This window comes from Mirounga leonina, unplaced genomic scaffold (assembly GCF_011800145.1).
Source record: "Mirounga leonina isolate KUSES-001 unplaced genomic scaffold, KU_Mleo_1.0 Mir_154, whole genome shotgun sequence".
In the NCBI taxonomy this organism is placed as follows: Eukaryota; Metazoa; Chordata; class Mammalia; order Carnivora; family Phocidae; genus Mirounga; species Mirounga leonina.
Genome location: NW_023270389.1, coordinates 7040294 through 7065483, shown reverse-complemented (window position 1 = coordinate 7065483; position 25190 = coordinate 7040294). Strand labels below are relative to the sequence as shown.

General features: G+C 41.3%; 1 protein-coding gene across 2 annotated transcripts in view; it reads left to right on the top strand.

Annotated features, from left to right (window-relative positions):
- Positions 1–25190, top strand: part of RGS5 (regulator of G protein signaling 5) — a 47673-nt gene that overhangs the window by 16734 nt on the left and 5749 nt on the right. For both annotated transcript variants that reach the window (XM_035010051.1, XM_035010050.1), the window contains exons 2-4: positions 7898–8008; positions 15133–15194; positions 23157–23323. In XM_035010051.1, the coding sequence (XP_034865942.1) occupies positions 7898–8008; positions 15133–15194; positions 23157–23323 (340 nt within the window). The remainder of the gene's footprint in view (positions 1–7897; positions 8009–15132; positions 15195–23156; positions 23324–25190) is intronic.

Genomic DNA, 25190 nt, shown 5'->3' with positions numbered 1-25190 from the left:
TGATGGTGGTGATGAGGATGATTATGGTGATGCTGGTGGTAATGATGGTGGTGATGGTGGTGATGAGGATGATTATGGTAATGGTGGTGGTGATGATGGTAATTGTGGTGATGATGTTGATGACCACCACCATATTTTGCATGCCATTTATGTTCCAGGCAATGTGCTAATTTTTACATACTTTATCTCACGCACTCCTCACAGAAATTTTTTTGCTGAAGGCACTAACGTTATTCTTTTTAACAGATGATGGAACCAAGGCCAAGAGATATTATATAACTTGTATAAGGTCACACAGATTATAAGTGGCTGTTGAAAACTAACCTAAGTCAATTTATTCATATACAACTATCCAGTTCTTTTTGGTAGATAAATGTAGCTGTTAATGGCTAGGTATAGATGCTGGTTGCTTCTTTCTCCACAACTTTGGTACTGGCTTATGAAAGCAGGACCACCGTACATATAGTGAAACCCAATTGGCCTGTACTTATTTAGGCAAATAAGTATCAAAAGCTGGTGCAAAATATTTTATACAACTCGTCCTCTAATCTCAGTAAAGTCCTCATTCTTTGTGCTCTGACCACAACTTGTAGGAAAGATTCAGTCAGACAATAATATCCTGAGGTAGGATTCTGATACCCTTGTAGGTGGTATCAGGCAACAAGGAATCTCAGAATCAAGGCTTGAATGTAGGACTATTTTAGGGATCAAGCTACAGGTTCCATCTCTAAGGATGAAGAGATAATTACCTTTGTATAACCTTTCTATGAAACAAGTGGGGGTTTCCACAACAAGCCACCAGTCCACATGACTTGAATATCATTATCGTGACTGGAGAGAGCCCATTATCTAATGAACAAACCTACATGTAAAAACTCATTTCTAACATATTCTGCTAACTGGCAAAGCATCTGACATTGATCCCAATCAATAAGGACAGCTGAGACACCTACAGCAATCACCTCTGGAGCATGATCTTTCTAAAAAGCTTGCTGACCACCAGTGCAATGTGAATTCCTTATTAGGGCATGTGGCTGAAGCTAATTCCTACATACATAAGGTCACACTGCAGTGATTACAACGAGCTGACATTTTTCATTTCATTGTTTTGGTTCCTTGTTTTGTGTTTGTCTTATTCAACTAAAATATAAACTCCATGAGAGGATCTTGGTTTTTTGTTCCACTGGGGATTTCAAAACCTATAATAGAGTATGGCACATGACAAGCATTTAATAATTTACTGAATAAATAAGTGAGCAAAAGGAGAACTCTACTGAGGCCAGTCATTTCTATCTCTACTAAGATCCTAGGAAATAAAGTCAGTTTATTTAAATGAGTGCCCTGGTCAACTCCGTAGTTTTTACTGTGGGTTGCCTTGAGGGACCTGAAGGTAACAAGTTAATCTGGGGTAGTCAAGGTAGGAGCTTGAACATAAGTGATGAGTGAATTGTCTATAGTTCATATTGAAGTAGGTTAATTCAGGAAAAAGGTAGATGTCAAACTGATAACATTCTCTCTCTACCATCAGGACCCAGCACAGCTTTCTCCCTACACTTGAGAATTGATCTTGATTTTAAGAGGCCATTTTCCGAGGATCCTGGGGAGTTGAGAATTTTAGTTCCTAAACTGACCTGTTTGTCCACTGCTATTTCTTTATATTCTGCTAAGGGTTTTCAAGGTCACTCACTAACCCCTGCCTCTCATGAGCCCTCAATGAGTAACAAACTCCATTCATCTCTAGCTCTAAAAGAGCCGCCAACAAGAAGGCTTTTCCAGTCTTCCACCAAATGAATCTTTCCAGATGGGTCCTGCCCGGTGAACACACACCCTCTGGGCTCCCTTTTCTCTATCAGCCTCGGCTTGGCTTCTGTCTACAGGATTCACACCTTGACCACAGGAACTCAGAGGAGCTAATTTTTTCCTTTGTGTCTCAGATCAGGGGACTCTGGTGGATGCAGTACTCTCCAGCCGTGGAGACTGGTTGCTAACAAGTGTTTTAGAAACTGTTGTTTATCTTTTCTGGGTATTTATTACACTTTTAGGATCCAAGAAAGGGCATGTCCTTTTTTGTCTTGTGATACTTCTTCAGAAGGCAGCAGCCTGGAACACACAGGTCTACTCTCTAGGTTAATTCTCCGCTGACGCGCACACTTTCCCATGACCAGCAGGGGGCATCTGCGACACAGATTAAAGCTAAATTGACTTTAAACTGGATTGTCCTTGAGACGCAACTGGTTGCGACACCTCTTTTGGAAATATAAAATCCCGGTTCTATACTTCCCAAAGGTCCTCTATCTTGTCTCCTCTTGACTGTTCCCAAGATATGTCTGGAGTCTAGAATGAAACCTGCCCGTGATGACCAACAGTCTTCCAACCACAGGACTGGTCTACGCCTCTTGGCTACTTCTGTTAAAAGTCCTGATAAATTATGGTCTCACGATAGCTTCTGATCAGACTGTTAGTGGTTGTCATTGCCCTTCCCGCCCCTTCCCACCAGAGTATTGCCCGGTCTGACGTGAGGAACTGAATGAGCATGCTCAGTTTGAGCCTTACTTGCCTCTCCACCTCTTTAATGGATAACAATTAAATTCAGTTTCTTTAGAGTCCTTGTAGTCATTCAGTGGATTTTTACCTCTCCCACCCAGTGAACCAAATTAAAAACAGCCCAGTTCTCAATGACTTCTTCTGTGCCACACCCCAGTATTTCACTTAACCCAAAATGTAGTTTTACACTTAGCTAGAAATTCAATTCACTCACTCGTTTTTTTGATTCGTCGATTTACATAGCAGATCTTTTTTGAGCACCTCGTAAGTGCCAGGCCCTGAGCTATGTGCTGAGACTGGAATTGTGAACAAAACAGATATTGTTGGAGACCTGCCACTCTAATGGGAGAGAGAGACAAGACCCAAATAAATACACAGAGAAAAATGTGCAGATTGGTAAGGACCATGAAAGAAAAATACAGAGGACTCTGTGAATATCATAGAGGCAGCTGTCGGAACTGTGTCTCCCATTGCACTGCCTGCCTGTTATCACATCGGCACACACGTGAGCTCCTTGAGGTTAGGACCTATATCCTGCAATTGTTATATCCCATCCACTGTGGTCAATGACTAGAAAAATACCTAGCATATAGTTTGCATGTACGTGTCCTATATTCTGCTGTTCTAACCGTCTCCGAGGCAAGGAACAATCTCTATAACCTTTGAAACACCTAGCACAGGACTTTATATAGCCGACTATCCGATATTCTACTTGAATAGAATTGTATTTTTAAAAATTCAGCTACATTTCTGTTTTGATTGATTGCTTGTACTGTTTCTCATACTTGTGCACGTTAAGGTAATAACTTGGATTCAGGTTCACCCATTAGAAGGAAGGACCCAGGTGGCCCCGGGGCCTTTTGAAATTTGATTTCCTGGCCAGTACACCCACAGAAGGCACAGATTTAAAACCGCAAGCCCCAGAATTACTCAAACCCTTTCCAGTTTGAAATCACTAATGTGAGTCATCTGCAGAAGGAATTATCTTCCTCTGAGCCTTTAATTAAAACTTCACCCAGGCATTTCAATTGATTTTATTTCAAAACAAGGTTTTCTTTATAAACCAAAGGATGCCAAGATGGGGATGGGATGGGAAGAGATACAAATTGTTTCTTGTTCACCAGCCTTAATTAACGTAGCCAGGAAAAATGCCTCGTGTATGGTCAAACAGAGCCCGAGACGGAGTTGAAATCATCAACGTGTCAGAAAGTTTTCTTCTCTGGACGGGGTTGTTTTGACATTAAATTCATGTCAGATATATCCACGTTGATTTTTAAGGGGGAAAATAAAATGATAGGTTTGAGCTTTCGTTTTGTTTGATTTTTCCACTTGATTTATTTTGTTCCCGTGTGTGCGTGTGTGTAGGGAGGGGTGGGGAGGAAAAGGCAAGGGGGGATGTTTCCCCCTTGTTCCGGGAACTCCTGAGGAGAAAAACAAATGTCGTAACACTGTTTATCCTTGCAAAAAGAATAAAAGGTTTCAAGTGGTTTCGACTCTAGCATCTGACAACTCTTCAGCCTGTAAATTTTTAGTGTTTTAGAAGAAGAGATGCGATCATATTATTCATTCTCTGTATTCCTGTAAACTCCTAATTAAACCAAATGGACTTCTGCCTTATAGACTCTCTTTAATGTCTGATATTTGAACATATACAAAGCCAGGAGTTTAAGCCATTAAAGGAAGTTTTAACGAAGCCCTGAATTTCCTTTCTCCTTTATATCCCCAGGGCAAGTATGAGAAAAAGAGTAATTTGATATACTGGTATGTTTGTCTACCCTGAGGAAATGGAATATAATTTTCTATAGGCAATGTTATAAATGGCCATTGATTTCTAGGTCATCCCACGAAAAACTTATTTAAGCAGTGATACTGATGAAACCTTAGTGGGTTCTGGTTCATTCTGGTTTTAAAAAGCTTTTGTGGGATGTCTTAAAAAAAAATTTTTTTTTTAAGATTTTATTTATTTATTTGACAGAGAGAGACACAGCAAGAGCAGGAACACAAGCAGGGGGAGTGGGAGAGGGAGAAGCAGGCTTCCTGCCGAGCAGGGACCCCGATGTGGGACTCGATCCCAGGACGCTGGGACCATGACCTGAGCCGAAGGCAGACGCTTAACGACTGAGCCACCCAGGCGCCCGGATGTCTTAACAATTTAACCACCATTGATACAGTGTTTTCATGGGAAGATACATCCTGAAAGAGTTAACAAAAGAAAAACTTGAAACATACTGAGTTTGTAAGAAAGGATGCCACCTGTTTACACAGACACCGTCTTTGAAGGCACTTTTCAGTCATTTTACCCCTTTTTTTTGTTGTTTTCCTACCAAAATTGCCCTAGGCTGAGTGCTGTATGGGGGCTCCTCTGTCATCCTTCCATTCATCAGGAAGGGTAGGCAAAATGAGCCCACATCATCGAACACGGCTTTCTGCTCTCCCTGATCACACTTTACACTCAAGCAATACAGAGCCACTTCCGCATCCTTTTGAACAATAGGCACATTCCCCTTTTTGCCTGGAAGGTCTGTCCTTTTCTTGTCCACCCGGCCCTTGCTGTACCTCCTGTGAGAAGCCCCCCTGACTTGCCCTTGTGGGCCAGAGCTCTGCGCTCTCCAGACATCCTCCCCTTGAACAGCTGCTTGTGATCGCTTACAAGTTTGAGGCCCCAGTGGGTTATCAGTACCTTGAAGGCAAGGACCAAACGTTGTGTTTGTCTGTTTACTGCCTGCTGCTGACACAGGAAGCACGATCAAGGAGTCACAGATAAATGAAATTTAAAAACACTCCACTCCTTCATTCTAATTACCCCTTCATGTCCACCCTATTCTTTCACCAGGCAATCATATACAAATATCTCTCTGCCTTTTACAAAAGCAAATAGCTCAAATGGAGCTAAAGATATAAGGAGAAAAAAAAAAGAAAAGAAACAGAAGTTGAAAGGAAAAAAAAAAAAAAAACACCAAAAACTTAAAGAACCAACCAAACAAAAAACCAAGCATCGGAGACACATTCCATAGATAATCCTTATCTAAACATTGGTGAGTGAACTACTGAGTCAAGGTTGAGGATGAAAACAGTTGCTGCATGCAGCACTAACCTTAAGGGCAGCGAGTGAGGGGCACCCAGGGCCAGGAGGAGAGTGTTACGGATGCAGGTCTTCAAGAGCTGGGTGGGCTATTATGACCTGACTGCAGAGATGGACCTGGTGTTTCTGGCCATCCTCCTGGACGCTAGCCAGCAGACGGTAGCCACAAATATTGCATGCATTCCCCCAACCCCCCTTTTCCCTACTCTCGTAACGTTTTCCTTCTATTCCAGATAAATATGAAATTGGTGATTCTTGTCTCCAGAGCTAGAATATGGCAGGTGGTGGGTGTAGTAATTCTTAGTAACCTATGGGAATCTTTTTGGATGTTTTAATTTGGTACTTGAAGCTAGGGAACACGGGTTGAGCTCAGTTGGAAAAGTGATTATGCACTTAGAACTAACTTTGAAGAAGCAGTATTATATGCCAAATGCTCTGCTAAGTGATTCATATGCATTAGCATATTTAATCATCACGAAAAAGAGGATGTACTATTTTATCAGTCCCGTTTTCTAGGCAAAAAATCCAAACATTAGTTAATTTAAGCAACCTGCCGAGCTTGGAATCAAAATGACACTTATTCTTATTCTCATGTGTTATATAAGCTCCCCCGCAGAACTTGCCCAGTTTCAAGCAAAGTGCCGTGCTTGGGTGAGCTTGATCTGCTGGGGTGTGGGGTCCAGCCTGGCTTCAACCAGAGAGAGGGTCCTAGGGAAAGAACGGGCACAGAAAGAAATGGAAAGGAAAAGACATTGTAGAAGTGACAATCTAGATCATAATTTGAAAATTATATTTATGATACTAAAAGTAACTATGATACAACTCAATATTTATAGGTTTTTTGGGTAAGCTATACAGTCCATTTCCTTAACTTTTCCTCTCTGATATCCATGATTGTTAATCTCACATGTTTTATTTACTTAAACTGTCTCATCACTGTTTCCATGTGAATGGATGGGGAAAGTCTATTTATAACAGCAAAGCCCTATCTGGCCACAAGATGAATCCCATCATAACTCTTGAAGATTTTGGTTCACATTAGCATGGACTGGGAGATAAATGTTAGAAGATGTGTGAGGAACAAATTCAAGGTATTTTTAGTTGACTCTGGGGAATGTTTGTGAGTGTTGACAGCGTCACCATGGGTTGGGCTGCCACAGGATGTAAAGGTATTTAGGACTCGATGCCCGCCTTCACAGGGCCCTCATACCCAGCTTGGAAAACAGACGTGAATCAACCACCATGGTGCAATATGATCTGAAGAGCTTCTGTAAAGTACTGAGGAAATAGTGAAAAAGCAGCTTTTTGGGTCTCTCCATATACAATGGCTTGCCTTATGGATTAATGCTTAAGATTTGCCTGGTGTTCTTTTGCGTTCAGACTCGCCATGAAATAATGGATAACTTAGACGGTTAGTTTTGAAATGAGGTATGAAAACAGCTGCATCCTTTGGTAGAGGAAGGTGCAGAATTCTGATGACATCTACTCGCTAAAATGTTGAGGGTAGAAAGCAGTGATATAATGCTGCTGTCGTCGGTCCGTTGGCAATGAATACTCATCTCCTGATGGCTTACTGCATAGGAAATACCTCAGTAGCCATTAAGGAAGAATGGGTAAGCAGTTGGAAAAAAAAAATCAAATCCATCTATTCCATTATAGGGAATACATCTTCAGGCACAATACTTTAATTTTATAGCTAGAGATAGCTGAAGAAAACATCTAGATTAACTCTGTCACTTTATAAATGAGGGAACTGAGGCCTAGTGGTAAAAAATGATTTTTTTTTTGAATAGTCTACATCTAATTAAAGGCAGATCTGGGACCAAAGCTCACAGAAGACAGGTAGGCAATGCAGTGAGTAGCTCACCTGTGAACTCTGGAGTCAGACAGTGTGGGCTCCAGTCCCACCTCCACCACAGACTTGCTGGGTTGTCTTAAGTAAGTTATTTAAACACTCTGACTTTCAGGGTCTTCATCTGTAAAGTGGGAATAGTACTACTGTATCTGTCATATATAAAGTGAAAGAATACATGCAAAACAGTAATTAAGATGAAATGAGATAATGCATATTAACCAGGGACATAAGAAGAGCTTGATAAATGTTCATTATTAGAACTCATGGGTCCCCATTTCTACATTAGTATTCTTCCTGCCCCAACGGTAAAAATGGAGTTTTGTTCATTTTTGTTTCTTTGACACAGAAAGAAGTCCGTGTTTCAGATCTGTATGCGCATATGTTGTTCCCATCCCGCCTTACATTTTTTCTTTCAGGGCCAAGGAGATTAAGATCAAGTTGGGAATTCTCCTCCAGAAGCCAGACTCAGCAGTCGACTTTGTCATTCCATACAATGAGAAGCCGGAGAAACCAGCCAAGACCCAGAAGTGAGTCATGAGTATGGATTCCACTCTTTTTCCTCCAGAGGATGGCTATTTCTGAAGTGTATAGCACCATCCCTCATCTGGAGAGCTCTCCACTCTCAATTACTCATTGAAGATCATAAGATCCCTCAGAGACTTGGTTTGTAAATGAGCATTTTTTTTCTCTCCTATGTCTGGAGCATAATATGGAATACCGTCAGGTTACTTAAAAAATAAAGAGAAGGCCCTGCCTTGGGACCTTGTCTGAGAGACAGACCATACCTCATAAAATGGCACCAGGCTCCTCCTCAATTATTTACCACACAGAAGTATGACAAAAAATACCTATTCACCTGCTGCCTAGGGGTAAGGTAACCCGCTCCTGACCCGGTTACTTAAGATCAGTGGATGCTCACCTGCTAAGGAAGGAGCCAAGGCTGCTTCCTCAGCAGGAGGATAGAAATGGAAACATTTCCCTCAGAAAGATGGTAAGACCAAGGCAGACAATTTAAGCCTAATAGCTTCTTCTCCAAAATGTGATTCCTTCAGGGTCCAACAGAGGAACAAAAGACTGTTCCTTGACAGAGGAATGAATTCTTGCCCGGCCAGCTCTATTTAATGTATATGAAGCATTTTTAACCCCAATCCATAAATTAGTATTCCTGATTGGACTTCTGTAGTTCTCTCTCCCTTCTCCCCTGCCTTCGCACATGTATTTCCATCAATCTCGGCATGGAGCGAAACTATAATTCTACAGAGTCAAGCTGTTCCGGCAGGGAGTGCACCTCCCCGTTTGCACAGACTCTGCTGTGACTTGGTAACACCCCCCCCCAGCTCGCACACGGCTTCCCACTGTTCCCCCAGCTACGCAGCCAGTCCTTGCACCCCCCCCCCGCCCCCCGCAGACACCCTCCATCTTCCCCTTCAAACATTTTCATGGGCATGAAAATCAAGAAAGGAGAGTGGGAAGAAGAAAAGCCAAATGTACTGGAATTCCTTCACTCTGCTATCTGAAAGCTTTGAGGAGATGACAGAAGGGCAGTAAAAACACAGGAATCCCTTTTAACCTCCATTTCTTTTTAAATTTGACATCTGTATAAACTGGCCAATCTTCTCTTGGTCCAAATGACCTTCAGCTTAATATAGCTGGATTGGTTGGGAGATAAAAAGACGGGTTCTTCTTTTTAAATCTTTTTCCATCAACCTAAGTGGGTAGTTCCATTCTCCTCTTATTACTTCAAAGTGATCCCCAACTGGAAGTGAGGCATAATTGAGTTTGGTGCATTTAGAAAGAAGAAGCTAATTCAGCAGGGAGTGGCAGGCAACAGGCATTGGTGGGGAAGAAGAACCACATTTCATAGCAGCAACAGATCAAAAAAATCTATTTTGAAGTAAACAATGTGGTGGTTATGGATCTGTAGGAATTCACTTTAAAAAATAGGGTACTACATTTCCTGCTTTGATTCTCTGCTTTAATGTTCCACACAGACACTTGAGCGATTTGGCTTAAAGGGATTCGGGCAGAAGCAGTTTGGAAGGAAAGCTGAGGTTGATATTTATTGGATGATTTTCTTCTCTTGTCTTCTATCTCCTTTCTTCTTCCAGGAGTTAGTTTGAATTGTTTTGGGGAAAAAAAAAAAATCCTTCATATCCGTAGAGAACGTGTGTCTCTACTGCATTTGTCAGTGACCACTACAAACCTTTCCCACCCTCTTCCAAGCCCCTAAACCCGTTCCACCTCCTCGGGTTTAGCAAATGTCCATGCCTTTTAACTAACAGGAAAAGACTGTGTTCTGCATGAGCTCAATCAATCTCTCTTCTCCCCACTTAAAATTTCTCTGTATTTTTGTACCCATGTTCTTCTCTCAGAGAAGAAAATAAACCTTCTCCAGACTGAAGTTATTTTTAACCCTCTCATCCTTTAAAAAAAGCAATCCCTTTTTTAAAAATCATTTTCTGAGGCGCCTGGGTGGCTCAGTCGGTTAAGTCACCGACTCTTATTTTTGGCTCGGGCCATGATCTCAGGGTCGTGAGATCAAGCCCCATGTCAGGCTCTGTGTCAGGCTCCGTGCTGGGCATGGAACCTGCCTAAGATTCTCTCCCTCCCTCTCCCTCCACCCCTCCAGTCCCCCTCTCAAAAAAAGCATTTTCTATTTTTTAAATGGTTTTATTTTTCTCATTAGAAAAACAGAAGTCAAAAAAAAAAAAAAAAAAAAGCAGAAAAGAGTTGCCCGTATCCCTACCACCCATAGCCAGGGTCTGTTACCATCTTAGTATTCTTAATTGCTCTTCTCCCTCTGGGCCCATGTTCCACTCTGAAAAAAACTCTCTCGGCCCCGCCCTCCTACTCCTCTCCCTTTCTCTTGTTTTCATCAGGGAGTTCTAGACACAGAACGTGTCAATCAAGAAGAGACTGTAAAACAACCAAAGCATCTATTTGGGGTCTTAGGGATGGCAATCTAGGAGACACAGAGTCGACCAAAATAAAAAATGGGCCCCCAATAGCCAGCGTGAAGTGCAGGCTTATAAAGGCAAAACCCACAAGGTTATGTAACTTGCTTTGGAAGAATTGTGATTGATGCAGGCAGACTTCTATCTAATGCACGGTTGGCTGCTCAGCTGACAGGTATTACATTATCTCTATCTCAGTCCAGAGCAGAAGGATTGCTCCAGGAAGTGGTCCAGGTGTGACTGGCAAGAGTCAGTTTGGAGATGGGCCCCGCTTCTTCAACGTCTGCTCAATTCTATTCTGAGTGACTCTCAGTGATGCTTGCTTGGTTTTGAATCTTCTTTCACGAAAGCTGCTGTTTCCAGGATCTTCTCTTCACTCTTGCTTATCCAGTTTAGACCTACTACCCATACGACCCTCTCTAAAGCCTCACTTTGACCCGTTGCCAGAGTTTGTCTGCTCAACGGTTAGCCTCCTGAAAACTCTCTTCCTTCACTTCTAACCCTGCCTTCTCCTCTCTCTCTCAGGATTCCCACTTTTGCCTACCCTCTCCATGTGTGAACATTCCCCAAGGCTGTGCTCTAGGTCCTCATAATGAGTAATAAACAAATCAGCACACCACATAAATTTAGTTTGCAAAAACTGTTACCATGGCTTGTCATAGAATCCATTGGGAAATGCTCAGGAGCTGATATAGACAGTTTAGTTTATATAGTTTAGTTCTTATAGTTTATTTTATATCCTAGATGTTCCTTTGCCCCCTGCTATTTTTAACCACATTTTGTTGGTGGTGTTTTAACTTTTTAACTCTAGAATGACCTCCACACATAAGCAGGACCCAGCCATACACAGGGGAGAACAGTTACCAAGCGTTCCCACACCCATACTCTCACCGGGTGAACAGCTGAGTGAGCCTGACTGCCGGGATTACAGTTGTATGTACAATGTTTGGCCCACACAGAGACAACGAAAAGTGCCAGGTTTTTTTATCTGCATCCCCATCCTCGGTGCCCAGGCCACTGTTGGCCATGGGGTAAGGGCTCAACAAATGTCCATGAATGGACTTGAGCAGGGTCATGACCATATTGCCCTGCGGGGAAGGAAGGGAGAGCAGAGCGGGCACCTAAGTGCCAATAAATAACTGGGATCTCATTTTCCTTGTCAAGAAGAAGAGCATGTGAGAACATTACCAGAAGTGTTTAAACGTGTGCCAGGGACTGTGTGGATTTAAAACAAAAAAAAACAAAAAACAAACAAAAACAAGGAAAGGAAACCACTGGTGTTTCGAGAGGTTAAAATACTTTCTCATGGTTACAGCTTAGGAAGTGTCAGAGTTGCCAACAGTTGGAGTAATGGTTTGTGGGGCTAACATATTCGAAATGGAAGTTTCGGGTCATTTATGGCTTTCATCAACCAGACTAACTATGCGCACACGGAATCATCCTGAGTGTTTGCATTTGACGCATGCTTATTGCAGTACAGATTAATGTTGCAGGGGGTGCACCATCGGACAGGTGGAACGAGAGAAATTCTCCATGACCAACAAACTCTACCCTTAGGCAGTGAGCGCATTGTTGCCACGTAAGAGATTCGACAAGTACATAGGTAAGAGTTTAGTAAAGAGAGAGAACACTTCCAGTCGAGATGGTCACTTCCTGGACCAGCTGGCATTTACACCGGGCATTATAAAACACACAGTTAATCATCTCTATAAATGTTTATTTTGCCTTTCATGTGAACTGGCTTCCTCCCCCTCCCCCCACACCCACACACAGAGTCTCCGTGCCCACTCTCTGTGGTCAGCGATGACCTTGCAAACCAGGGCACTTATTGGCCATTTAGATCTGCATCTATCTTGTTTCCAAAGAAGTCAGACTTAATGAAGGCTGGCAAATTCTGAGAATCAGGACAGGATGAACCTCTGCTACCTCCTCGGCTGGTAATCAGAACACTGGGCTTTCTGCTGTGGGGCATGCGTCCTGCTCAACTGTGTCCTTGAATCAATTTGGACTAATTTAACCCCCAGGCGGGCTCTGCACATGTCCTTTTCAGGAATTTAATCTTGGCTGTGATGCATTGCTGCTGTTGATCATTAGTCTGGTTCTAACAAGACCATTTGGGAAAAATCGGGTCTGGTAGAATGCTTAAGTTGGGTGCACCTGCTTAGGTCATTTCTTCTTCCTGTGCTCCTCTATACTAACCAGAAGAAAAGAGGGGGAAAGAAGGTGATTTCATTTTACGAGAATATTTATAAAATCAGAAAGAGATTCAGTGAGTGAGCCAGGCCTTCCCCTTGCTCTGTTTCTTCTGTCCAATTATTTAATGTCTTGCTGTTTCTGTCAACAATCGATAGAGCCTTGGTGCGTGTCTATTATATGCAGAACATTGAACCTGCTGTAGTGAAGAAATTACGATGTGTAAGCCCTGAGTGCTAAAAATGTAGATATGAAATAATATATACATGGGAAGAGTTCTCAGTATGAGGTAATAAAGAAGAGCCAAAAGGAGTTACGGCCTCTAGAAAACAAGTCCTTTTCTGGTTAGAAATAAAAAGAGGCAGAAAAATATAGGGACATACTTGCAATCCCTTCCTCATGTCATTTCTCTTTCCTGTGCTCCTTTATACTAACCAGAAGAAAATGGGGGGAGCAAAGGTTGTTCACTTATTAAAAATAAATTTCCAAGGAATTGATGTGGAGCACTTGATCAATGACACCTGTGTTTCTAGCCAGGAAAACAAACTATGTGAGATTTTTTCACCATGTTTAGTCTTCAAACAGTAAAAACATAAAGCTTTATGGAAAGCCAAATAATTAAGACTCCAAATCTGTACATATTCTGCAATGAAGAACATGGAAGTGAAGGCAGTATTCACAGCACTTAAGCCAAAAAATATCTACTGCCATCTTGGACTCCTTACATAAAATAAAAGACAGCACAGTGAAAAGTGGAATTAGCAATTGTCTTATCAACCTCAGCTGCTAATCTGAATGCTTAAAACCCCAAGATATTATTTAAAACACACACACACACACACACAGAGAGAAGCAGGAACGTTCCTGGACTGTCTGAAGAGAAGATAAAAAAAAAAAAGTGAAGAGCTAAGGAAGTTCCAATTTAGGAAAAACACCTTCATTGGCCTTAATATTCTTTTTTTTTTTTTAAGATTTTATTTATTTATTTGACAGAGAGAGACAGTGAGAGAGGGAACACAAGCAGGGGGAGTGGGAGAAGGAGAAGCAGGCTTCCCGCGGAGAAGGGAGCCCAATGTGGGGCTCGATCCCAGGATCCCGGGATCATGACCTGAGCTGAAGGCAGACACTTAACGACTGAGCCACCCAGGCGCCCCGGCCTTAATATTCTAATACATGCCTTGTTAGTCTCTTTTGATTTGACAAGGAAGAACTCACATCACAATGCAAGAGTTAGAGCAGGGGAACCCCAGGAGAGCACAGTCAGCCATTTTTCCCAGACAACAGCAGCCTGCCTTGACACAATCCTGCTGTGAGAGAAGAATTGGTGGTTTTAACAAGATAACAGCAGGGTTTATGCATATATAAATGTTAAAATAAAGACAGCCTAAGGGGAATTATGTGTTGGCTATTACCTTCTCCTTTTGAGTCAGCATCTAGAGCATTTATGTACAACATTCTCATTCATGATGTATAACCACTTTTCTTCTCAGAAAGAGAAAACCTTTTAAAAATCAGTATCCTATCCTAACTGGGCAGGAAAAATGCACCCAGATTTTTAAAAATGTAGATGTACCATGATCACATTTCCACCATGAGGCAGCATCCCACATTCCATCTTCCACCAGCCTTAATGATGGCAATAGGATGTGGAATTAAATGCCCTTTGCTGATTAAATTGGGCAGCTAAAGGGGAGCACTGGTGAGGCAGAGAACATGAGTTCAATCCCTATAATGGGGCAACTGGATTTCACTTAGTTACATTTGGGAAAAAAGATCACAATTGGAGATACTGTCATGAGATATACAAGAATGTCAAGACGCAGCTTCTTGACAAATAGACTTTACTGCTAAAAAGAGACCCAAACAGATTGTTCAAGAGGAGATGAAAATACACAATATTGAGGTGCCTGGGTGGCTCAGTTTGGTTAGGTGTCTGCCTTTGGCTCAGTGCACGATCCCAGGGTCCTGGGATCGAGCCCCTCATTAGGCTCCCTGCCTAATGTACACAATACTAGGGAGAATGTACTTCTAATGTACATTAGAAGTACACAATATAGGAGAATAAATTTGTTGAATACTTCATTTTAAGAATATGATTCAATTTAAGATACTCAACCCATATTTCCATCTTTACCCCAAGAATGGCATATGAAACTTTGTTAGATACTTTGCTCTTTAGATTTGCAGGGAGCCTTCTCCCTCTCCCTCTGCCTTTCCCCTCCACTCATGCTCTCGCTCTCTTGCTCTCTCTCTCAAATAAATAAATAAAATCTTAAAAAAAAAAGAAAATACACAATATTAATGTGTGAAAACAAACCCAGCCCACCAAACCTGATTGTCAGAAAGAAAATAAGTCAAACTCCCTTGTCCTGAGGATGGGTCATTGGGTATATCATTTCTAAGAAAAGCAGGTCCAAGACATTGTCAGTGAATGTGGTTAATTCCTTTCTCATGGCTGTTGCCTTTTTTTTTTTTTTTTTTTTTTTTCTGAATTCTTGATTTAGACCCTCACTGGATGAGGCCCTGCAGTGGCGTGACTCCCTGGACAAGCTCCTGCAGAACAACTGTAAGTTGGAATTGTCTTTTATAAAAGGACAGGGGAGGGACAGAGGCAAAAAATCACCTTTGTATTGCCTGTGTCTTTCTTCTCCAATTTTGACATTTCTTCAGTTTTTCAAAGTGATCTCAACAAGGGAAGAATGCCAAGGGAGGGTGGTTATCCAGCTCACAAGAAGAGGAAGGTCTACTGCACTGGAAGAGAATGTGAAAATAAAATGTCCTGAGGACTCAGGATTGCACGTTGTTTTCCCATCTGTCCTACTTACTCATGTGGCTTGACCTGGGTGCTTCTTAATGTTTTCATTAGTAAAAGAGAGATACTGCCTTTTCCAGCTTAACCTCCTAATGGCTTAACAAGGATTGGCTAGAGCCATGTGCAGATCACTGGATTAGGAAGCACAGTTGGGTAGTATGTCCCAGTCCAAGCTGCTATTAACTGTTTTTGTGGCCTGACATGGTTGTTCTCTCCCCCAGCCTTGGTTTCCTCATCTGGTGCTTGACCTTTATATCTTTATTCAAGACATGACAAAAGTGCCAGAAAGAACCCATTTCCAAGCTAATACCAATACACCTGAGCACTACTTACTTTTCCCCTAATGCAAATCCTTACCAATTCCCAAGGCCTATGGTTTCAAGTGCAAGTTTCCAGTGTTTAAGATGCTCCATGATAACTAGATGGCTGGTCTGCAGTCACACTGAAGCATTCTCCCCTCCCTTGGGAATTTCTGCATGCAATCCCTTTGGTTGGAATACTTTGTATTCATATCTCTATCCATTGAAATTCTTCCTCTCCTATAAAAGCAAGTCTAAATACTAAATGCCTAGTCTTCCTTGGCCATCCAGAATGATCTCCCTCTGAGCTTCCAGAGCCTTTGTCTGCACAACTTTTCTCCTGTTTAATACCTGCTACCATGTACTTTTTCATAGGTGTCTTCCTCCTATGATAGATTATAAACTCAGTGACTGCCAGGACTCAATCTTTTGATCTGAATAATATCCCAATAAGAAGTACACAATATAGGGAGAATAAATTTGTTGAATACTTCATTTTAAGAATATGATTCAATTTAAGATACTCAACCCATATTTCCATCTTTACCCCAAGAATGGCATATGAAACTTTGTTAGATACTTTGCAAAAATAAGGATTTAAAAAATATTTCTCACAGGAGAATCATTATCAATAGGCCCAGAGTAGATAACAAAGAACATATGTTGAATTGTATATGAAAGTTTTTTTATTCGTCTTGTTTTTGGTAGGGAAGCTTCTGTTTAGAATCATTATTTTATATTTGGAGGCAGAACAGCCAAACCTCGACTTCATAACTTTCTTAATCTTATCCACTTTTGATTCTCTTTTTATTGTTTGTGCTAAACAGAATACCCTGCCCTGACACATAGAAGGTGTTCAGTAAATGTTGACTTAATGTGTGAATGAATGAATGAATTCATTCATTTGCTGGACCCAGAAATCCCATGAGGTCAACCAAGAGAAAAAAATATGTTTATCAATTGACTTATTTCTTGTCTTACACAATGGTTTTGGGGCCAGTTGCAACCTGACAGATGGTATATTGATACATTATGAATCCTTAGTCTCCTGGGTGTAGGTATATCTTGCTATGGTCAAGAAATCCTGAGAATTAGCAGAACTATTTTCATGTTTGCAAAACCACTAAGGAGAAGGTTATATATTTGTGTGCCCATATACAATCTTTTTCAGTCACACTAATCCTTTGGCCACATGTTTATATGTTTCAGGCTTGTAGGAGACAGGGAGCTATTGGTATAAGAAAGATAGGGGTAGAAGTTAAGTCAGAGGCAGTTAGTGTTAACACCTTAGCATTTGTTGAGGGACTGAAGTCTTTCAGGTTGTAAATAAATGATTACCATGGTGTAACCTTAAGGCCTGAGATTCTCAGAGTAATGTTTTCTACTTCTCAGTGTGGAAAATATATATTCACATGTGTGTGTTTGTGTAAATATCTATATATAATATTCGCATTTCACTTAATTATATATATTTAAAAATTACATATGCATAGATATGTGTGTTATATGGTATGTATCTGTGTATATGTGTGTGTGTCCATAAAATCTTTTCTTTAAAGATTTATTTATTTATTTTAGAGATTGAGAGTCTCCATATAATCTTAAGTTCTACATAATTATCCTCCTAAGTAATTAACATTTTTAAGACTTGGGCAATTCATTTCCCCAAGTGATAAGCGGAAAAACATTTGATAATCATTCAGGTCAAAATTCTTCCTTTGAAAGGGTATCTCTATATTCAAACTAGCTCAAGTGAAAAAAAGGGGTTCTGGTATGAATAGAGAGATCTCACAGAAACAAAGGAGAGCCACGCCCTAAGAGAGGGGACTCCATTAGTAAATAAGATAGCCTCTCTTTCTCCAAGTCTAGTCCTCTGCTCTTACTATCTGTCTTTTCCTCTTTATTTTCCCACTTCCCCCTCTGCCTCTGCTTCTCTCTATAACTCCCTTTCTTGTTCTGTGTCTCTCTCTTACCATGTTGTCATTGCTCTCTGCTTCTCTCTGTCTAGCTATCCCTAGAGAGGACTAATGGAATGATTGTCACGCCCAAATAATTCTACTCCGGCACCATCAACCTTCAGAAACAATGTTTGACCTATTCTCCCAAACACCACCTATTGTGCCTCATGAATAAATTTAAGCCAAACTTCAGCAACTCGGTTCTCATGAGATGTTTTTATTTGACTCTGCTAAAACTAATGGTCTATAATCAGAAATCTCTAACATTAGCTGTGATTGATGCAAAATAGGTAACGAAGAAAGATACATTTGAGAAATCTATGCATTTGAAAAACCACAATCTCTTCTTCATGTTTGATTGGATAAACAAAGTCATTTAACCTTGAGGAGTGGCACCTTAGTTAATTTATAAAGAACATTTGGCATTCCGTTCCACTAATGTAGGATATTGACTCACAATTGATAGATTTCCCAAGTATTCCTTAAATCCACATTTTTCTTGAGTGGAAATGAAATCAATTGGTACCTAACCTCTTAAAAATAAGACAATTAAGGTGCTACTCAATCTTTTCTTTTCCAGCTAACAAGATTTCTCTTACCTTTCCTCTTTTAAAAAATCATTTTTAATCCTCGAGTGTATTTGACTCTGTTTTGAAAGTACGTCAATTTCTTACATGTTTTGTGTTCAATTCTGTAGGTGAGGCCATCTGTTTTCATTAGGTCCATGGGACAAATAACTAGTTCGTTGTTCATTAAATATAAAAACTGATTGCACATGGGAGCTTAAATAAGACAGTGACATTAAATTTCTCCATGTGACTGTCTTTAAGAGCAGAGGAGGAATGAAACACAATCTAATAGCCCCAAAGATTTTATGTGAATTCTTTTTTTCCCAGGAGCTCCAAAAGGTCAGAATATTTCCTGAGATACCCTTGAGATTTGGACTCTTCCATGGAGGATGGAAGAGCCTGGATCTAGCCTTCTCTCTCTCTCTCTTTTTTTCCTATCTTTGCATTCGCCTTCTGCTTCTCACTCTTTGGTTTCCAATATTCTCCCTTCTCTTTTCTGGCTCATCTATGTCCTCGTCTTACTGGCAGCCACAAATTTCTTTAAAGATAATAATAATATAAGCAAGAGCTTCTGTGTATTATTCACCATGTACCAGGCACTGTCCAAAGCACTTTGCATGTATTGGTTTATTTAATGAGTATAATAATTTTAGGATGTGGGTACAATAAGAATTTCCATTTTTCAGAAAAGCAAACAGAGGTTAGGTAACTTGTTTAGGAAACAAAACATTAGAGTGGTAGCAGAAAATTTATTTTTCTTCTAAGTTTGTGTTCTTCAGTTCTGTGACTTGGAAGCAAATGCTTCCCTTAATGGGCCTTATTTAGTTCAGCACAAATCTATTAAATGTTAAGCACAGGGGTGCCTGGGTGGCTCAGTTGGTTAAGCGTCCGACTCTTGATTTCAGTTCAGGTCATGATCTCAGGGTCATGAGCCCCGTGTTGGGCTCCATGCTGAGGGTGGAGCCTGTTTGAGATTCTGTCTCTCTCTCTCCCTCTCCCCCTCCCATTGTCCCCCTCCACCCACTCACACTCACTCTCTCTCTCTCTCTTAAAAAAATAACAAAACGTTAGGACAGATTTAGACTAGGAGGTGGGATATAAAAGAGAAGCAAAAGTAAATGAAACTCAAACCTTGAACTCAAAGAATTCACAGCCTCTTGGAGAAGACCAGCATGTAAGCGAGAGTTGTAACAAAAGAACAAAGTGAGCTCTTCCCTCATGATAATAAAAATCTTCAAGAGCAAATGGAGGGTAGTATACCTCCCATATGAGGCAACATTTGAGTTGGGTTTTAGATGGTGATAAAGATTAATTTTAAATTAGGCATGAAGAATAATGATGAAAGCCAGTACTTACTGAGTGAGCTATCATGTTCAATACCATACAAGAGCTTTACATGAATTACTGAATCCTTACAACAATCTTATTAGGTGGGTTCCATGATTATATCCATTCAACGAATGAGGCAACAGAGGCTCAGAAACGGTGGGAAACTTGCCCGAGTTACTGTAGTTATGTGTTGTGCCAGGATCCACCCCAGGCAGCCTTGACTCCAGAGTCCATGCTCTGAACCAGTAAGCTATGTCTGTTCATTAAATTTCACTATCTTTCCTCTAGAAGAAGAGATTTATTCTAATCTCGTTTCCAATATTTTTATTATACCAAACTGACTTGGCTTTGTCTAACGCTCCTTTTATTTTCATAGGAAAATAGAGCTGGCTTCATTTCGTTCTTTGGTAGGGCTGCTACGCTATTTTGCTTGGATGTCAAAAGTGACGCCATTCATTAGAGACAGCTCTGAGACTATAATGTGGGCCACAACCCAGACTACTGCCACCAGACCAGAGGTCAGTGGGCTTCCTCTGCTGCCTCGGTGGTATACACCTGGAGAGGTGTGTTGACAAGTATCCTGAGGCTCTGCGCAGGCTCAGCAGGGAAGAAGGGAAGAATGTGGGGATTTACAGGGCTGTGTGCTGGGGGCTCAGCTGGGGAGTGGAGTGGGATGGCAGTGGTGTGGGCCAGAGAAGATGTGTGTGTTCTTTGCAGAATAAAGACATTCCTCCCAGAGTCGATTTGGCTGTGACCCGAGAGGACTTCCTCAGGGGTTATGGGAATTGAACAGAGAGTATTGGGACCAATAGAAACTCAGAGGCTAAGAAGGAGAAGGTATCTGGAGAGTGACTTGTGAGTCCTACTAAGGGGCCATCCAGAGAATTCTCAAAAGCCAGTTGAGAGAGAGAATAGCTTTAAGCATCTCCTAGACCAATAGAGTATAAAGCCATTTTACGAGTCTCCATTCAAAGTGCGTGCATTGATAAAAAACCTTGAAATAATATTGTGGAATTCAATGAGAGTGATAAAGCCAGTACCCAGAAAATGGACTTACTTCACTGGAAAGTTATTTTCCAAGCTCCCCCCGCCACCCCCACCCCAGATGCCTGGTAAATGTTAACATTGTTCCGGAGTCCTGGCATGTGTCCTCAGGTCATAAATAACAATGCTTGGGAGGACTGGGATTTTATCTGTACCTTTAGATGTGGAATGGGTGATTCAGAGTGACTGATGGGTTGTGGGGACATGGGCCAGATGAGAGTAAATTGGCCACAGACTTATTCTGTGAAGTTACAGTTTCCTCCATGGTCTTGCATGGGCGCTCATAAGACTTCATTCCTGCTGTCATTTTCGGGCAGCAAAAAGTGCCTGGGCATCTTTCCATTGCCACAGAGACTATCTGACACTTTTTGTTTAAGAAACAATGAAAACTTTAACCATGACAGAGATCTGGGCCTTCTTTTAGCATATATGTTGACTCCTGTGTCACTAAATTGTAACAAATGGTGCTAGAAATATAGTAAAATCCTTAGTAAAAGAAAAAAAAAATATATATATATATATATATGGGCAGGGAGAGAGGGAAAACACACCTGATTTTATCCAGGCACACGTTATCAAACAGTTTTATAGTAATTCTGCTAGCTAGATTTCTAGAGCAAATTGTTTATCATGCCTACCACTGCCCCCAGATGTATTTTTAGATGTTGATCAATAAAAAAAAAATTTTTTTAGGTGAAGTACAAATAGAGGGGATTAAAATGCAAAGTGTTTTGTTTGGAGCCAGAAATTGCTGGTGACTCTAACCCAAGTTAATTATCACCTACCCATTCTGTTTCTTTAGAATTGAATGTGGTTGCAGGGGACTATGAGGGGCAAGCAGACAATAAAAATGTATTGAAGGTAAATTGGAAAAAAAAAGACAACCCTAGATGCTGTATGTGCGCTGTATGAAATCCGTGCGTCCGGTGAGGATGAATGAATGGAAGCTGAGAGTCTTTTAAAAGAAGTACAGAGAAATAGTCGAGGGAAAGGCCAGTTGACTGAAATGAGGTCGAAGGAAATGAATTCAGTTCATGCATGTGTTCCCCAAGGAGAATGAATGGCAAACAAGTGCTTCCTGATGGGGAGCAAGTTAGAGTGACCCTGGACCCTGATGTACTTACTGGTGACAGTCGTCCTGTTTCTGCCCCGGGAGACAAAGTGACATGGAGAGCTGGCCAGTGGTTGTGACAGTCTGCAAAACTGGAATTCTTCTCCCCTCCCTTCAGAAATCTACTTTCCTTAGATAGTAAGTGGACATGGGTTCTCTCAACAGATAGGCATTTGTTGGACTTTGGGTTTAAAAAACATATATACCTACTTTTAAAAACGAAGAGAATATTGAACATAGAGTGATTTTTCCTTTATTCCTGTCCAGTGCCTTCCTAGGTCTTTACCTTGCCTTCTACTCATCTCTCACTGTGGAGGTTAAGAAAGACAAAGAAACACAGGGATCAGGCCCAAGAACCCCTAATATACATATTTCTATATAGACTTGTGTATAATATATATTACACGTATGTAAACATATTTTAAAGTAAGCTGAAGTCTACATGATCCACAGCACACTGAAAACACAATCACAGTAGTTGTAATTGTATTAAATTTAGTATGTTTTAAAAACTAACCTATGATTGATGGGCAGAGTAAACTCCTCGGCTGCCTGGTAGCTTCGTTGGGTCCTCTCCCACCCATCCTCACATCTCAAACTGAATGTCCCTTTCTCACAGGGCCTGCCCTAAGCTTAAAATGAGCTTAAGACCTTTCTGTTACACTGTGACTATCTTTCATATGGTTTTTCCTTTGTTGTGTCAATGTTTTTTGTGTTTCCTCATTTTCTTTCTATCTTCCCTGGAATCTATAAGCTCCATGAGGGCAGGAACCATGATGACTTTACTTACCATACTATCATAGTGCCTGGAACATAATATCTGCTCAAAAATCATCTGTAGAAAAAAAAAAAGAAAAGGGTTGTAAGTCATTTGCACATGATAATCAACATCAGTATTACACTGCCAAGCCAAGTTTCAAGTGTATTTTTCTCTTTTTGGTAATTGATAAGTATCCAGGTGGTATTCACATTCATAGTATTCTTTGATTCTGTTACCTGTATACAGGTAGCACTTCCATCCCCAAATACAGACTGCCTGGATTTGAATCCCGGCCCTGCCACTTTTACCAGCTGGTTAACTAAGGGCACAGTACTTGACTTCTCTTATCTCATTTGTAAAATAGGACATTAATAGCACCTACCTCACAGGTCTATAATGAGAGTAAATGAGCTAACACTTGTAAGGTTCTTACGTAAGTGACAGAAATACATAATAAACGAGCTGAGGCTATACAACAAGATATAGTTTTGCAAACAAGCAAGCAAATGCATAATAAATGTATGATATATTTTAGATACATTCATAATACGTGTATGTATGCATGCAGTACGTAGGTTTCTAGATTTCTGGGATCTAGAATTCTAGATTTCTATTTATCCATCCAACCAAACTTTGCCCTCGCTAGATGGACTTGCCCGCTTCAAAAGTTTCCTGAAGTCTGAATTCAGTGAGGAAAACCTTGAGTTCTGGCTTGCCTGTGAGGACTACAAGAAGATCAAGTCCCCTGCCAAGATGGTTGAGAAGGCAAAGAAAATTTATGAAGAATTCATCCAAACAGAGGCTCCTAAAGAGGTAGATCTTGATGGGTAGGTGGGTGAGTGTGGCCACCGTTCTCTGAGCTGGGCAGCAGAGAGGACAGGAACTGGGCTCCTGGCACATTGTAAGCAGTCAGGTGAATGGACGCAGACATCCCGATCCCAGGCCTTCCTCCACGTGTGACTTTGGACGGGTCCCTAATTAAAATTCTCCCATCCTCGGTCCCCTTCGCTGAAAACATCTCACATACATATATGTGTGTGTACTTAGGGCATTGTAAAACTGCAGCTGTTATTACTTTAAAAATTCTCCAAGTCTTGCATTTTGACCAAAAAATTTACCAGTTCATGTTGATGTGTAGCAGATGGACCCATATGACACACTTGCCCAAGCAAGTAGCAATCTCAATTTTCTCTGTCTGAACATTCACCTCAGCCTCTTCACAGCAGGAACTGGTAGAGAAACACAGTGGCAAAAACTGGAACTAAGATTTTGAAAAGAGAAATGGCCATGCATAGTTCAATATGCAGATAATTTGTACACTGCAAATTGTCATTTGACCATATCTAAAAGTAATGCAATAATATTTTCCTGGCTCAGTAAACAGATGAATATTTATCAGAATGATTCATTAGAGGAGGTCTATGCACATAAAAGTAATAGATAAATAGCAGTTATTAGTTGCTGGATACAATGTGTTAGAGTTTTAAAGACATCTCTTCTTTTTTATTTTAAGACTTATTTATTTATTTGAGAAGGTGGGACAGGCAGAGGGAGAGGGAGAGAGGACCTCAAGCGGACTCCCCACTGAGTGTGGAGCCCGACATGGGGCTCAATCTCATGACCCTGACATCACGACCTGAGCCAAAACCAAGAGTCGGTTGCTCGGAGCCACCCCGGTGCCCCAAGACATCCCTTCTTTTAAACATTAAGATTAAGAAAGAGCTTTATACTTCCTTGATATTCAACCATTCCGAGTAGAATTGCCTACCTAGCTCAGTATATATTCAGTGTAAGAGAAGGAAGAAGCATTGCTTTAGTGTGGCAGGAAGAAGAGCAGAATGGGAACAGAGACACGTACATCACGGCCTGTCCCTCCTGAGTGTTAGTGGGCATGTAACTTGACCTCATTGGGCTCGGAGTCTTCACATGCAGAGGCAGGCCCTGGATGTCAGCTCTGAGGATGTTCTGTATCGTCTTCCCCCATGCCTGCAGAAAGCATTCCAGCCCCTCTCACCATGGAAAATCTCACCACAGTCTGACCTCCTCCATCCTGGACCTTGGGCACAGCTCATGCCCTCTATCCAGCCCATTCTGGCCTGGCACGCCCCCTGACTCTGCCTACAACCACACCAACATCCTCTGAGCCCAGATGGTTTTTCTCAGCACCAAGGATCTCTAGAAGCCCAGGAGAGAACTGGAACATTCTCCAGTGTTCCAATTCAGAGCCACAGGCCAATTTGGATTCTGTTTCTTTCTCTTTTACAGCCAGATAGCTTAAGGGTCCTTAAAGCATGCACTATGATAAACAGTGATTTCTCTCAAATCTCACTCAGGCACGCCCATGCAGGCTGTACACTGACCAGCTCCAAGGGACCGTTCACCTAGACCCTAAACTGAACGGTGTCCCCGGGACTCGGGCAGTGTGTCGGCACTGCACTCAGGACAGAAAAGCCACAGTGCCTTCCAACACCGCAGTCTACTGGTTAAAAGCTATATTGCTAAGTTTTTGAATCCTCTCTCTACCACTTCCAACCTGGAGCAAATCACTTAACATTCTGCTCCTCGGTTGTAAGATGTAGATGTCAGAGCCATGAGGTTAAATGGGTTCACCAGCATGGAGCCTGTTAAAGTAACATTCCCAGCAAGGACCCTGCATAGACGAAGCACTCAATAAACATTA